A 15,131-nucleotide genomic window follows, 5' to 3' on the forward strand; every position below is an offset into this window, starting at 1 on the left:
TGATATTGATCACTTTTACACCTTTATTTGGGCTCCAATACACAAATCGAGGATATGTTCATCAATACAGTCTGCTGAAGATCTCATTATACACTGAATGGAGGAAGGTTTGGACCGATGCAATAAACCCAACATTTTTAAAACCTGAACTACAATCCTATATATACACAATCTTATTTTAAAAGATCTGTATTTTCTGATAGTAAGAACATTAATCATACTGAATAGCGCTTGACAAGGTACGATCACAAGGCCTTTTTTTTTTTTTCCTCAATAATTTAGCCGGTATATCGTATATGCACTTTCACAGCAGATGTTACGTAAAGTTCATTTTCGTAGTTCTAAATGAGTGCACATTAAAATTCAGGTTCGGCCTTGGAAGTCCCGATAGACAGCAAGTAGACAGCAAATGGAGCCGATCTCACTTTAAATTTGAATTTTTTTGTGTTTTTTTTTCTTCTTCCTGGAACCATCGATGCACGAAGCAGACGACGTTTCCCTGCGACGCCATCTTCGTCAGCAAACGCACGAGGTGATAACATCTCCACGGATACGGGTAAATTAACCCAAACAGAGGAAGATTCATTCTCATATCAAAAAAGTTTCAAGACCTGAGTTTTTTTTTTTGTTTTTTTTTAAGTGGAACATGATGTTTTTAAACATACATACACAAAAAGAAAAAAAAAGGAGGCAAAGAAATACTTGTAAACTGTCAACGGCTGCGAAACACTCGCTACGTCTTCCCTTCTTGTGACTGAAAACATGCAGGTTAAAATCACGTCACCTTGTGTTAAAAGAATCTTTAAAATCTCGTTTCGCTTTTTTCCAGCCACATTCGTTAAACTCATTGGGGGGGGGGGGGGGGGGGTCGGTTGCAGGCTAGTTGTACACAGCTCTATGCATATAATATTTGTACATTTTTCGACAGCTTCACAAGAATCCTCAATGATCAGTGTGGAGACACGACTGAGGGCGATGAAAAAAAACAAAAAAAAAACATAACTTAAGACAAATAAATTCATTTTTTAAAATTCTATCAGACATGGTAATACCTTATTCTAGACCACGCCGGACTCTGAGGGTTACAAGTTCATTCCTTGGGCACTTAGTAAAGAGTCCAGCATGTCGAAAGTGTCTTTGTAGTCGGTGTGTTGGCCGTTGGAGGTCAGCATGCCGTTGGCGACGTCGTGGCCGTGGTGCTCCATCATCCTCGCACCGCTTTCTGACGCGTAGTGGGACGAGCCGAGGCTTCCTTTGGAGCTCCTGCTGCTCTTGGACGAGTGGTGGTGGTGGTTGTGGTTCCCTGTGTCAGAGTGAGGCCTCTTCCGGGACGAGCCGACGTCGTTGCTGTGGCTGCCGCTAGCTCGGAGGGATAAGGAGGCATTGTCTATTGTCCCTCTGCCGTTTCCGCTGATCGAGTAAGCGTGCGAGTGGCCGTGTTTCGAGTGGTGACGGTGGCTGCTGTGCTCTCTGTGCTTGTCTCTCCCGGCCCCGCCCTGCTCTGAGCCTCCGTGACGCTCCGATGAAACTTTGATCCGCATCTTTAGCTCCTCGCTAGTGGCGGAGCCGTTCTCGGCGTACGCCGGGGGCAGCCGACTCTTTTTCGAACTGGACTTTTCCCGCCGGCCGTCGCCCGGCTGGCCGCCCTGCTGCTGCTGGGAGCGTTTCTTGTGGTGGTGCGTCGAGGCGTTCGAAGGCGGGGCGTACACGTCGGCGCTCAGCTCCTCTTTTAGGCCGTTCTGCAAAGACGGCTCCGACGACAAGTGTTTCTCTCTGTACTTTTCAAGAGTCAAGACTTTCTGCGGCCGTGAAAAAGTCGCAGCGTTCGCCCCGAGCTGCTGGTGTTTACTACTTGACCCGCTTGCGGATTTGTGTTCGTGTTTTATCAGCGTGAAGTCTGAGGGGTGGGGCTCGGAAAACTGGTCGTAACCACAGGACTTCGAGTGGTCACTAAGCGGCTGGTAGGAGTTGTAGGAGGCTGTGATGCTGTTCAGGGAGGGGATGTCTGAAGAGTCTGATCCAGAGGTGGAAGGGAAGAAGGAGTTGTTGACGCCTGGAAGGCCGTCTAGTGACGTCCCCTGGTAGGCACTATCCCCCGATTGGCCGTCCGTCTTTGGCTTCTTAGCAGCTTGAATAGCCTGTGAAACACGAAAACACAACAACATGAGGAACTGTCGCGCTACTCGTCCTCCGACTCCCTCACTGTTTTACAGTATTCATGACATACCCTCCAGTTTCGTATCCTCTTCAGCCTGCTGGGCGTCTTCTCCAAAATCTGAAGGAACTCGTGAGTGAGTTCTGAAAACACAGGCAAAACAAAAAAAGTCACTTAAAGAGGACATCCCCCTTTTTAAACAGTCACCTGTGCTCTAAAGGAAACATCTGTGTTGTGCTTCGATCAAAATATAACATGAATCAAGCAGCAGAGGAGGTTTGTGACGCTGTAGAAACCAGCTCTCTCTAAACGCTCCGTTTTGGTGTGTGTCTCTTTAAATGAAATGACCCCGCCCCCTGAATTTTCCCAGTAGACATGAAATGGCAGATCTATGCAAAAGTTTTACTCGAGGCTGGAGGTGGAGTCCATGGGTGGAGATACCAGGGGAGGGGAGGGGCTTATTTAACAGAATCCAACTTGTGATGTCACAAACAGAGAATTTAAAACGGAGCATTTTGCTCTGTGTGGTGAGACTTAAGCAGACCACAAACAAAGGACTGGATGGAGTTATTTAAAATTGTGTGGATCAGTGGACACTCGGGTTACCCAAATGTTCAAAAACACTGAAAGTTGATTTTTAATTACATGTCCCCTTTAAAACCTCTGTATAATCTGGGGTTATTCCTCACGCATAAATCGCTCACTATCACTTTTCGCACAAAACGGCGGCAGATCCTCCGAACGTTACCGTTGAACTTTGTGATATTAGCGTGGAACTTGGGTTTCACCCACGATTCGTGGTCGGGTAAGGATCTGACCGCTTCGTTTTCTTTAAGACGTGATCAGATCCGTGACAGCCGATGATCACCTTCCACGCAAAAAAAACAACCCCTAGTGACCGTCTTTGAGGCAAACGTTTGATAACTCTTCTCAATCGTCCACACGCCACCATAATTCACCAACAGATAGTTAAAGTGTGCGATTTACCGTCCAGCAGCTGTAACGTCACGGTGGGGTCCACGTACACCCACCAGTGTTTGCCGTCTGTGGACACTGGGATCTCCCAGTTGGACCACTTGCAGGCCAGATGGATGCAGACGCACGCGACCACCGTGGGTCGGTACTGCAGGCAGAAGGTGGTGAGGTGCAAACTGCAGGAGGAGACAGGAAGCAGAAGAAACAAAACCCCTTTGTCATCTGAAGGCCTTCTTCACCTCATATACAACAAGAACAACAGCTCAACACTGACCATCGTTTACTCTACAAACAGCCTTACCTTCATGAACTGGAACATTTAAGACAACCTACATTGTTAGGACATGTTCCTACGTGTTTGATTTAACTATTATAGAATCAATTTAAAGGATGGATCAGCTGATCGAGGCTTTATTATTGTTTCAATGTTGACACCAAAAAAGGGACTTCTGAACAGTGAAAGGCAGTGTTTCTCAATCTTTCTGAAACTCTTTATCGGCGTGAAGCGTCACGTTGAATCAAAGAGTGAAGACTGCTGAGTCGTCACTAAAAGCTTCACACCATCACAGACGGAGAAACACCGATTGTTTGATGCCAAACAAAAAGGATCAGGCTTCACTGGTGCCAAGGTTAAGTTCGTCTTGCGCTCTTATAAGTGCCAAACTACACTGCACGCTGGCTCCAGTCTGTATCGTCCGCCTCGGAGAAACGCTTCAGTAAAATGTGGACTAAGACAGCAAACGGAGAAGATCACGGTGAGAGGTTTCGACGTGGGGAATGGATCGATAAAGCTAGCTTAACTAACTCGTGTTTGACGAGTGCTCCGTGCACTTTTGCACGGTTGGTGGAGGTCGACTTCGACGCTGTGCGAGTTTTTTTTTTTTTTTTTTTATAAATTGAGACCTGCAAAGAGTTTTGACACGTCTGTCCAACGCAGAGGTCGTGGGTTTACTCCAGCAGAGTTTGGGCCGACAAATACTCGGAGCCGCAGGAGCTCGGTGGTCTTTGGGAACATCTAGGCAGGAAGTGATGTCATACGTTTCAGGCCTGGCAACGCCTTTTAGCAGTGAAAAATGTTGACCGAAGACGGATACTGTTGTAAAGCTGCTGCTCGTGCGTTCTACTTCTTAGCGGTGCAAAACCATAACATTCATAGTCGCTTGAATATTTTGAGGGATGTGATTGGCCGAGGTTGGGAAAGCAGGACAATCTGCTTTTTTTCTGTTTTTGTTGGAGCAAAACAACGTGAGAAAACGTCTGCTGCACTAAAGGACGTAAAACAGCAGCCTAAGAGGACTCGTACTGAAGGTAACGCCGCGTCACAATCCAATCACATTGAAGGAGAAACGTAGGAACGGGCATCTTTCAGGATCATTGACCTCCTGCGTTTGACCAAACGAGCAATCTCTGCCAAACGAGTAAAGGCAACAAACACCAGCGGTGAAAAAGTAGAATCAAATATTTCTGCCACGTTTTTTTGTTTTTTTAACAGGACATTAGAGACTCAGTTTGCAGTATAGTTTGGCGTTTGATTGGTTAGGTCTTCTCGGGGGTGAAAAGTAAAATTATTAAGAATTAAAAGAGAATTTGAACTATACTTACCAAAGGACTCTAAAAGTTTTATCTTTAGTGGCAATCTATATTCAGGCTACCGTTTGAGTTTTCGTTTGTTTTTTTCTCTTTCTTTCAGACATATGCACTCGGTACCAAACAACCTTGAGAGGTAAACAGCACCACTACACTCCACATTGTGCATTCAACCCCTTATGTGCCAACACAGAGCCTGTGTACTATACACCGCACAGAGCAGCCGGGCTGGTACTTCCCCGCTCCGGGGGGTTCCCAGAAGCCCGGCGCAAACAGGGCGTTGGACACAGGAAGGGGGGCCCTGCAGGACAGGAAGCTATAGTGTGCCATTACAGTGCAATAATGGGAACAGGATAATAACCTGTTGGTAGCCATGAAATAGGAAGTCTGTGCCAAATCCTTGCTTGCTGCAAAAGAAGGAGAAAATTTCACGTTAGAGAAGGAACGGCGCAAAACGGAACAGCGCTCAACGAGCTAAATATAGGAGGGGGAGGTTTGTTTTTTTTTACCTCGCACTAGCTGGGAACACCTCACAACAACTGTGTGTGGATGATCGACTGTGATTTCAAAGCCTGCAAGAAGGAGAGAGAGGACAGAGAGAGGACAGAGAGCGTCAGGCTCCAGCGTGACCTCGTGGCGTACGAGGAGAGAGAGTCTGGCAGGAACTTGGACTCACCCAGCGTCTGCAGCACGATTGTTTCCAGTGCTACGAGCTCTTGAGCCTGCTGCTGGAATGCCTGAAAAAAAAAGAAATCAATGAGCAACTTCATCTGCTTCCAGCTGATTCAACTTCTTATCAGCATTCTGTGAGCGGTGTAGGAGATGGAAAACATTCCTCAGACTTCATGGTTTAAGTTTCCTGGTTTTTTTTTTATTACGGTAGAGATCGTACTCTGGTTTCAGAAAGCGGGAGAAGCCCCTTGCACGGATTTTGAGGAAACTTCTTTTTGCTCACAAAAGACGGCAGGAAAAAGTCCGACCCGAGCGCCTGCGCGGGAGTAGCAGCCGAAATGTTTCCATAACTTGGAGGAGAGACGAGGAAATACCAGCTGTGTCCGTCAGTTGTGACATGGTGGTGGCATGCGCCATTTTTAAAAATATATATATTTTTAAGATTTGCCATCAGTCCAAAACCTGAGCAATCTGCCCGTCCAATCAGAACACAGCACGCACCTCTTAGCCTAATGCTAAGAGGTGTTCTCTAGGTTGTGTCTGGGTACAGACTTCCACTAAGAGCCTCGCCTGCCTTAGTCATTTTCTGACTTTGCTCTTGCTAACCGAAGCCTCACAGGGCGACATTAGTCAGCATGAGGAGTGTCTAACCACGAGGGGGGGAGATAGACGAGTAAAATGAGCGACATGGTTGATAGGAATTGAGATGAGTCAAAACTAAACGAAAACAGGTGTGAGTAACTTCAATTTTTCGATTCAGAGGGGATCACTGTTCAGTGTGTTTGCAATGTTTTACTGCTTCTTTTAAAAGACACAATTTGGAGACAGATTTCCCGCCTTTGGAGACTTTATACCGTCTTAGAATCTGTGCCTCCCTGGCTTTTTATTTCTTCTTTAAAATCTGCATTCATTGTTGCACAAGCGAGAGAAACAAACATGTTTCCTGCTCTCTTTCTAACGAGACTCGATCGATTGTGATTCATTTTGATCGTGTGCAAAAAAAAATGAAACCGCAATCACATGGCGAGCATCAGCAGCTGCACGATTTGGAAAAATTGAGGACGCATCAGTCTTTTTTTTTAGGTGTGGAAGCATTTTTTGGGCTTCTATAAAGAAAAGGAGGCGAGAGAAAAACTGCGTGCAAATATGGCAAGAAGACGGGGGAGCAAACTAAACGAATAGAAACAACCAGCATGATGCAGCGTTCGATATAAAGCTCCAATCAGCTCGTCTCGTTGAGAGAGAAAAATCAAGAGGAGTCGGTTTGTGTTTCGGTCAGTCTCCTTTAGTGAAACAAATGTGGAGAGAATGGCATCCTGATCTGGTCTCATACTTACGTTGCTCTTGGTGTCTAGTGCAGGCTCTTGTGGGTTAACGCAGGCATGGGCTATTTTAATGACATGTTCCAGCTTCCTGGGCTGCTCCTCAACTTTAGCTGCCAGGAACAACGTAGTCTGGGAAATTATCTTCAAGAGAAATGGAGAGAGAGAGAAAGAGAAAGGGGGGGACAAAACTCTGTAAGTTTCCACTCCCAGGAAACACCAGCACACAATGTGTGTACAATGAGAGAGCCAACAAAGAAGACGCACTTACATTTCTATGGAACTTGGTGAAGGAGTGGATCATATAAAATCTGTGCATATAAACTATAGCAGTGTTAATAATAAGTTGTGAGCTGGAGTTTACAGTTAAGGCACAAAAACAAAAAGATTGCTTGCATGCAGCTAACAATAGGACAAACAATAGCTGAGATAGCAGGTAGGCCTCATGGAGCCTAAAGCAGCTTGTTAGTGGATTTAAATATGAAATCACTCGTGAGGAGACTCTAGAAGGATTAATGAGGCTTTTTGAGGTGACTTTAAGTTTAAAGATTTTATCCATAACAAGCTATTTCATTCCGGCTTTTGTCGGCTAACGCTCCTCGGAGCTAACCCGTCTGTGGGCCGGGTTCAGAGAGGATACACGTTGAGTCTCTGGCCTATGTCCTGGATCAAGTTGGCCGCCTGCTGCCGGTACGAGAGCTCCCTGTCGGCCTCGATCCCGCAGCGTCGAGACGGCGTGTTTTCCAGCTGCTCCCGGGAGAAGAGCCATTTCGCGGAGGGTCCCCGGTGCGCCGCCATTACGCCTCCCACAAGCCGAGGCCGACGGCGTTAGCGTCGGGGAGGGAGCGAGGGGGGGAAGGGGGGCACCGGAAGGACGGATTCAACAGGAGGAGATTGTTTCTGAACAGCGCCACCAGTGGTCGGATGTGCAAACAGCCCTTCATCTCCCGACATTTTTTTTTTACCTGTTTTTTCTTCTTTCACCGGAGAGATGCATTTAATCTCTTACATACTGGCCACTGTTAAACATCAGGCTCACACAGTGTTAAGCTTTATATTTTATAGTTTATATGGGAAGGAATTGCTACGTCAATTTGAGTTGAAACAATTATATTGGCCACAAGGGGTCACACTTGCACTGTGAACCCATGACTATTATTATTACTACTACCTGTTTTGTTCTGTAAAACAAAAACACATTGACTGTAAATAATAAGAAACTGTTTGGTTATTTGGGGATTTTGTAATTTGTAATTTCAAGACAGACTGCTATTTGACTCTTTTTAAAAAAAAATAATCTATTGTTATATATTGAATTGAATAGAATAAGAATGCCTTTGTTGTCATTATACAACGAAATTATTTGGCTTCACCTTTAAGTGCACACAGAATATAAAAAAGTCACTCTAGTTAAGGTAAAGTGGGCTATGAATGATAGGACTTGTTTACAGGTAGCAGCATAATTCATTTGAATAGATGTAGCAGAAATATCAAATAAATATTCGTACAGTACGAAATGTAAATTATTGCAGAAGTGTAACATAAAATATTGCACCAAATCTAAACTGTACCAGATAGTGGCAAGGTTGTTTTGGGGTTTTTTAAGTAGTAGGACAACAAACTGAAACAAGATGAAACTACACTTAGAAAAGGTAAGAATGGATGTTGAGATGAAGGAGAAAAAAGAACATTTTATGTTTTATAATTAAATTAACAAGATGAATTGATGATGCAACATGATGAACAATTTATGGCCTGTATTTCTCGAATCGACCACTAGATGGAAGCAGCGATCAAGAATTAACCTACAGTTTATCGAGTGAAATAGTCCTGAATTTAAAGGGCTTTACCAGATCGGTAACGTTCACGTTTATTCAACCTAGTTTTTTCAGTGTTTGGGGTTTCTATGTAGGCTACTATGGCATTATTGTTATTTCCCATTTATTTCCTTTTATTGACTTTAAATGTGCCTTTCTGATTTCACATTTTTTAATTTATAAATAAATTAGGTTAAACATGAAAACCACCCGTCTAACTGTTGAAAATAGAAAAGCATAATGTCCAATTTGTCGTCGAGCTTGTATCCAAGCAACCTATTTCAGGAATATAAAAAATACGCTAATAATTATTCCAAGCAAAAACACAATGGGCCACTTACTCCCATGAAATGTATGAGTTTGGAAATATTCTTAGTAAACATACATCTGATCATTTGGCCAACTTATTTTCTTGTATGTTGTATGTGACAGGTGAAGCACCTGAAGAACGCACCCAGTATGTCCCCATTCCCCCCCCCCCCCCCCCTGCTGGTTCAATTCCCACGGGATTGACCTCGCGGACGCGGAATTCTGAGCGCGCGGGGTTGCAGCTTAGGTTTAAACATTCAAACAAACCCAGCGCGAGCGCAGGTCTCGTGAACTTTTCCAGGATCCGTAATTAGAGTCCAGGTGTTGGTATTACACAACGTCGCGAATAGCAACCTGTTGTGTTTTTTTCCCCCCATCGCTTGTCAAGAGTTGGGATCAGGTTTGCGGTATGTACACACAGGCTTACTGCTAGACTACCGGTTTTCACCTTCAAAATAAATCTAGTGTTTAGTTCATATTTGAGTTCAATAAACTTTGACTTATTGCATCAATTCATAACCATTAAACGCACATTTTCTGCTAATTTCCGTTCAGTAAAACGTAAGTTACCTGTTATTTTATTTTTTTATTTTTTATCTTAAATTTAGGTTAATGTGTAAAGAAGTAGCCTACATGTAGGCTAAATTCAAGATACTACAACTTTAAACAGGAACTGTGTTAAGTGTCACAATTTGAGTTTGTACCATTTTTGGAAAGATAGTAGTCTGTTTTCAATTGCAAACAATAGAAGAAAAAGACATTAAAATGGCTCAATTCAATGTGTGTTTAAAATAAAATAATAAACAATTGGCTTAATGCAATAGTTTAACTAACGAATAGACTTTTATTTTCAAGACCACATCTCCTCATTTCCGACACTGCTCCACCTTACAGTGTGTGTTTTTTTGCGCAGCTGGACCCGCAGCCCTGCACGGAGAGGATTCTCCCTCCCTCCCTTCCCGTCTCTGGGTCTCTCCCCAGTTTAACGACCCACGCTTGTCGTCCAGGTGTGACATTTTTGGAGTTCCTCATCAGAACCGCAACCCGCCGAGATAATGACAGACTCCTCACCGCCAGACGCCACCGCCGCCCCGGACCCGGTAACAGAGGTGGAAGCCAAGGCGGTGAACGGGCAGTGTGAACAGACGGAACCCCGGGATCACCATCAGCAGCAGCAGCAGCAGCCTAACACAGAAAGTCAAGGAGAGGCTTTAAAGATGGACCAGGAGATGAAGATCACAGACAGCTTAGAGGACGGAGGTAGGCGCAGTAAAATAGGCTGAAAGTTGAAGATGCGTCTCCAGGGCGCACAGTATGCGTAATACCATGGAGAGCAGTTTAACATTATTTGTGTACTCATGTTATCTGTTTAGTATTATGATCTGAAAAGTGCCGTGAGTTCATTACCTGTTTTTGTCCCTTAATGTTTAAAAATGCAACCAAATCGACTTTTAAAGAGGTATGTTGATGTATGACTCCTTAACGCTGTGGTCGATATGTTAAATTATTAACTGAGCTGCTGGGGGGAGTGGAATACAGGGTATGCATATAGCATTCAGACTGAAGCACTGTGCTGCTATTACTGTTTTTGAGAATAAATGTGCAGCTGCTTTGGGGAAAGAGCGAAAAACCAAGGCAGCCATTGAAACAGTGACAAGTGTTTCATAACTTACATATCGGATATTGCACTGCAGTTATTAGTTTGCTCTCCTGGACTTGCATGTAATCACGTAAGCTTTGAATTTCAATCTTTTTGATTGATTTGATGGACAGTGGGTTTAATTACAGGGCTGTTTGGTGAGTTCTGATGAGTTGACAGACACAAAGTTCCTCTGAATGGACAACTTAAAACCTTTGCAAGTTCCTGGTTGCGCAAACTTTTGTGAAAGAAAAAAAGAAAAAAACTCTAAATTGTGTTTATTATTTCATTTATTATTTCAAACACAATTTCCCCTCGTTTCTGGAAAAAGAAAATTAACTCATGTTTAATTGAACACAACTGAATGGGACTATATCAATAGAGAGTTCTGCAAAGGCTGTACCTGAAATGTATGAATGCAAAAATAGATTCATTTAAAAAATTTAAAAATAGTCTCCATAAATATTAATTTTAGTCTGTTTCATAAGCTTAAAACCCCTAACAGGAGATTTTAAGACTCTCTAGACATTTTACCAACGCTGTGTGAGCTTGATATTTTTCATTTTAGTCAAACTTGACAAATGGTTACATTATAAATTTACAAAAAATGTTTAAAACTGGTACTAATGTGTAGTTTCTGAAAGATAACATTTGAACATTCGAGGTTAAAGCTCCTGTGAGGAACGTGTGGTTTATGTTGATTTTGGCGCCCCCTGTGGACAAAGCTGTACCTCCTATTCTGCTTTTCCTATACATGTGTTAGTGATGTTTTTTTTAAACGACAGTCACACAAGTAAACAAAGACACTTTCTGCAGCAGTTAAAGTTAATCTCTTTACCTGACACCTACCCCCCAGCAAAAGTTTGATGCATTTAAAAAAAATTATAGTAAAGGTCATTCTTATTGCTTTTTATGCCAAATAAAGACATCAGTATTTATTGAAGCATCTTTAATAACCAGTTTAAAACTCCTCACAGGAGCTTTAAGAGTCTTACAGACTGATGAATACAATGCCAAGTATTATGTTAGCATTGCTAATTCTGAATAAGGGTGTTGGGTGGAAATGACATTATGTTTTAAAGCACCACAATTATTAGTATTTGCAAGTATACAAGTATTTGCATGGCCCCTCTGTTCCAGTAGACACACCATTCATTTCTACTTTATCAGTGTGTTAGAAGAAGGATGTATGCTGAGGTCGTCTTCAAGATTTTCCCTTAAAACTAAAACATTTTATTCCCTTCTCTCTCTCTGAGTCATGTGTGTTCACTGTGTCGCTGTCTGCAGGTCTCCTGGAAAGCAGCATGCGCCTGAAGCCTCATGAAGCGCAAAGTTTCCGCAAGAAAGCTCTGTGGGTGTCGTGGGTGTCCATAGTGATCACCATCGTCCTGGCGATCGTTGCTTTCAGTGAGTACCCCCTCCTTCAGCTCTTTATGTGCGGCCTGAGTGCAGGAAACAACAACGAGTAACCTGCTGTTTAACCCTTTAGTCTCGAGGACAGTTGCTTCATTACTTCGGCATCCAACAGCACGATGAAACCACAACACCTGACAACATGAAGGACAAGCAATTGACGTCAGCAAACTTCTTTGATAGCCTACGCGAGCGGGAAGTCAGCCTTGAATCTTGTATCAGTTATTGAAGTTTTCCTTCTTTCTCTCAGAGGCAAAACAATTTTGAGCACCTGCCTTTGTCGTAAACGTTCTCTTCTCGTCAAGGATGAGACCCCCGGAGTTGCTGTGGTGACTCACTCCAGAGCTTGAGACTGAGAACAAGCAGGAGGGATTTGTCTCTCTCAGACTTTCCCACTTTGAATCTAATTTAGGATGTCAGTGATTCACTTTGCAGATCTTTTACAGTCAAAGTTTTATCGTGGTTTTTAGTGTTTAATTGGAAGACCCATTCAGAAAATCCTTTAGTTATTTTTACTATTTGGCAAGCAGGAGATAAAAATGTGTGCGAAGTCCAATTTGGCGTGCATTGCTGACCAGGTTGATTGTCGTTTTCGCTGCAATATTCAACCGATGCTTCTTCCTCCTCTGCGGTAAAAGCAGATTAGCTCTTGACACGAGCACGAGTAAAGAGAACACTCTTTGCTGCAGTGTGGCCGATCATCTCAGCTGTGGTTTTGCAGACGTGCACTAGATATGAACGTTTCCTGTTATACAGAAGACTAGAACTAATGTCAGTAAGAAAGATAGTTTTTATTCCTCCATTTTTAAAAGTTATTCAGAATAACTGACTGTTTTCTTATCACTGAGCATCTTTCCATTCAAACGTCTTCATTAGGATTTTTATCACATCTCTGTGGTACCCCGAGCTTGTCACATCGTGCCCACTCCTACTCATAAATGAAACATGGTCCTGTTTGCAAATCGACTGCTGAAATGAGCACAAGAAGGAGGCTGAGGTTGCAGCAGTGTTTCCAGTAAACAATCACCTATTAACACTTTCGCATTCGCACGATTTTGACGCACTCACATAAATCCAGAGGGTCAATATTTGATGAGTCTTGTTTATCTGCAATAGAGAAATTGGAATTCTGCACAAGTTGACCAAGTTGACTAATTAGTGAAGGAAAGAAAGGAAACATTTTGTTCTCCAAAACACAGCCTTAGTTCAGTCGGTGTTGTTTCAGACATTTTGCCCACTTCCTGTTCTGATAAGGAAGGAGACAGGACCGGCCTGTCTTACAACTTCCTTTGTTGTGTGTGTGTGTGTGTGTGTGTGTGTGTGTGTGTGTGTGTGTGTGTGTGTGTGTGTGTGTGTGTGTGTGTGTGTGTGTGTGTGTGTGTGTGTGTGTTAAATTACTGAAGCCAATCATTCCATTCTGAAACATCTCTATTCATTTCAAGTCGGTGAACTTCTGCGGTTGCTTTGTGTGGTTAAAATAAGGTCTTAAATAGCAGATAAACTGCACACTGATTGCATTTATATCCTTATACTATCTAATACACAATGCTGCAATTCCTGAATTTTACATCTGGGATTATTTTATAGTAATCGGCAAGTATGCAAAATATGATAAGGGTTTATCACAACCTTTTTTTGGACACGCCCCTTCCTCGGTACTTCCATAGTACTAGGCCAGATTGATTTTTACTATAATGGTGAGGTCGTCCATGAATGGCGTAATGGGCGCCCGTTGGGCCAAATGCTCCACTTGCCAGCACTGCACCCCAACGTACCTTCTTTGCTGTCTTGACAAGAAGGTAAATTTCTGCAGAAAACAGAATCGGTTATGAAAGAGTCAACAGCAACATAAAACAGATCCTCGCTGTGCACAGCCTCTCTAAGTGACACTGATGGATTTGACTTAGCAAACAGTCAACTGCAGCAGTTGACTGTTTGCTAATAAAACACTCAGTAGCCTCATTAAACGCTCTGTAAATGTGTCACTGGCTCATATATGTATATAAAGGACAATGCATGTGAAGCATGAGCCACATTGTAAATAAGAAACATAATTATGTGTAAAGGCCGTGAAGGAATCCTGTTATTAACCTGTTTGCATCAAACTCCATCCTCCTCGTTTGTTAGCTTTGTGCTGTCAGTAACATGACATGTGTTATTATATTGAGCTCCCAGCTCACATTAGGAATTAAAGCACTTCAAATGAAACATATTCAAAGGTAGGAAGGAAGGAAGGAAGGAAGGAAGGAAGGAAGGAGGGAAGGGACTTTGAAGAGAGAAAAGAAGGAACAAAACAGAAAAGATAACATCAGTCTTGTTTAGTGTGTTGAATTATAAAGACTTAATGGAGGAATCTTATTATGTAGGGAATGAGATAAATGTATTCCCTTATGATATTTGCCTTAATAGCACAACAATTTAGAAATGACACAGCAGGGTTTTTGCTAATGCCTTTTAGCCTATTAGCTTGCCAGGCCAAATCTTTGGGAATTTCTTTTTTGGATAAGTATTTAAGATATTCCTGAAACTAGAGTTTGAGTGGTGCAGTTAAGTTTTATACAGAGATGTAAATGGTTGGAAAGCATAAGCGTGTGGCAGTGCCTTTACAATGAAGCGTATGCATGGTTGCCCTATCAGGGGCCTGCGAGGTGCCAGTCCAGTCACTACCACCTGTCAGCTCTTTATGTTGACAGAATGATAGCTGCTGGGTAACATAGCCTGTAAAACATTAGCATGACTCCTGCATGCATACAGGAAGTATGTGTGGTATTTAATATCATGTTTATGGGAGACGTCACGGATGAGAAGCGTTCGTAACTTGTCAAGGCAAAATGAAATGTAAAATCAGCAGATTTGGACACTTTTGGAAAAGCTTAAAAAAACAAAAGAGTTACATTTTAGTGCTTGGTCCAATCTAACTCACCGTTACTTAAACATTAAAAATAAAACATTGATGGTAGATGGTTACATGGTAAAGTTGTGATGTTAACCAAAAGTCCAAAGTGGCTATTAACAGTATTTTCCTGTTAAATAGACTCTTAAAGAAACTTTCGTATCCTGCTGTGTAGCAGAGAGCTGGAAGTTAAAAAAAAAGTAAGCAAGAGCAAACAGGAAGTTAGCTATTACACAAATAGCTTTAGCAGAAAAACAGTCGTATTTCCACTTCCGTTATTTGGCAGAATTTTTCAGTTTGGACAGTTTTAGCTCGCTAGCGTGTCTCAACTATGCTAATCATTTTTCAC

General features: G+C 42.7%; 3 protein-coding genes across 6 annotated transcripts in view; 2 read left to right on the forward strand and 1 right to left on the reverse strand.

Annotated features, from left to right (window-relative positions):
• Positions 1-689, forward strand: part of zranb3 (zinc finger, RAN-binding domain containing 3) — a 96,971-nt gene extending 96,282 nt beyond the window's left edge. For all 4 annotated transcript variants that reach the window (XR_013778259.1, XR_013778260.1, XR_013778261.1 and 1 more), the window contains exon 24: positions 489-689. The gene's annotated coding sequence lies outside the window, so the exon portion shown is untranslated. The remainder of the gene's footprint in view (positions 1-488) is intronic.
• ccnt2b (cyclin T2b) lies at positions 1-7,614 on the reverse strand. The gene is made up of 9 exons (XM_079336107.1): positions 7,352-7,614; positions 6,983-7,064; positions 6,727-6,855; positions 5,394-5,454; positions 5,227-5,289; positions 5,079-5,124; positions 3,143-3,306; positions 2,228-2,298; positions 1-2,138 (listed from the first exon to the last, which is right to left on the reverse strand). Exons 1-9 carry the CDS (start codon positions 7,507-7,509, stop codon positions 1,083-1,085), a joined length of 1,830 nt encoding a protein of 609 aa, XP_079192233.1. The 5' UTR covers positions 7,510-7,614; the 3' UTR covers positions 1-1,082.
• The window catches only part of LOC306818493 (transmembrane protein 163a), a 24,886-nt gene continuing 14,489 nt past the window's right edge, over positions 4,735-15,131 (forward strand). The window contains exons 1-3 of the mRNA XM_079336108.1: positions 4,735-4,853; positions 9,751-10,097; positions 11,764-11,883. Coding sequence (XP_079192234.1) covers positions 9,893-10,097; positions 11,764-11,883 — 325 coding nt within the window. The 5' untranslated portion in view covers positions 4,735-4,853; positions 9,751-9,892. The remainder of the gene's footprint in view (positions 4,854-9,750; positions 10,098-11,763; positions 11,884-15,131) is intronic.

This window comes from Symphodus melops, assembly GCF_947650265.1.
Source record: "Symphodus melops genome assembly, chromosome: 23".
NCBI lineage: Eukaryota > Metazoa > Chordata > Actinopteri > Labriformes > Labridae > Symphodus > Symphodus melops.

What these genes read in the sequence shown, in the direction of transcription:
- ccnt2b (XM_079336107.1), bottom strand. Translation starts at nt 7,509, where the DNA reads ATGGCGGCGCACCGGGGACCCTCCGCGAAATGGCTCTTCTCCCGGGAG. An exon ending in CACTAGACACCAAGAGCAAC is followed by an intron (nt 5,455 to 6,726) that starts GTAAGTATGAGA and finishes TTTTTTTTTCAG; the next exon opens with GCATTCCAGCAGCAGGCTCA. An exon ending in AATCGTGCTGCAGACGCTGG is followed by an intron (nt 5,290 to 5,393) that starts GTGAGTCCAAGT and finishes TCCTTCTTGCAG; the next exon opens with GCTTTGAAATCACAGTCGAT.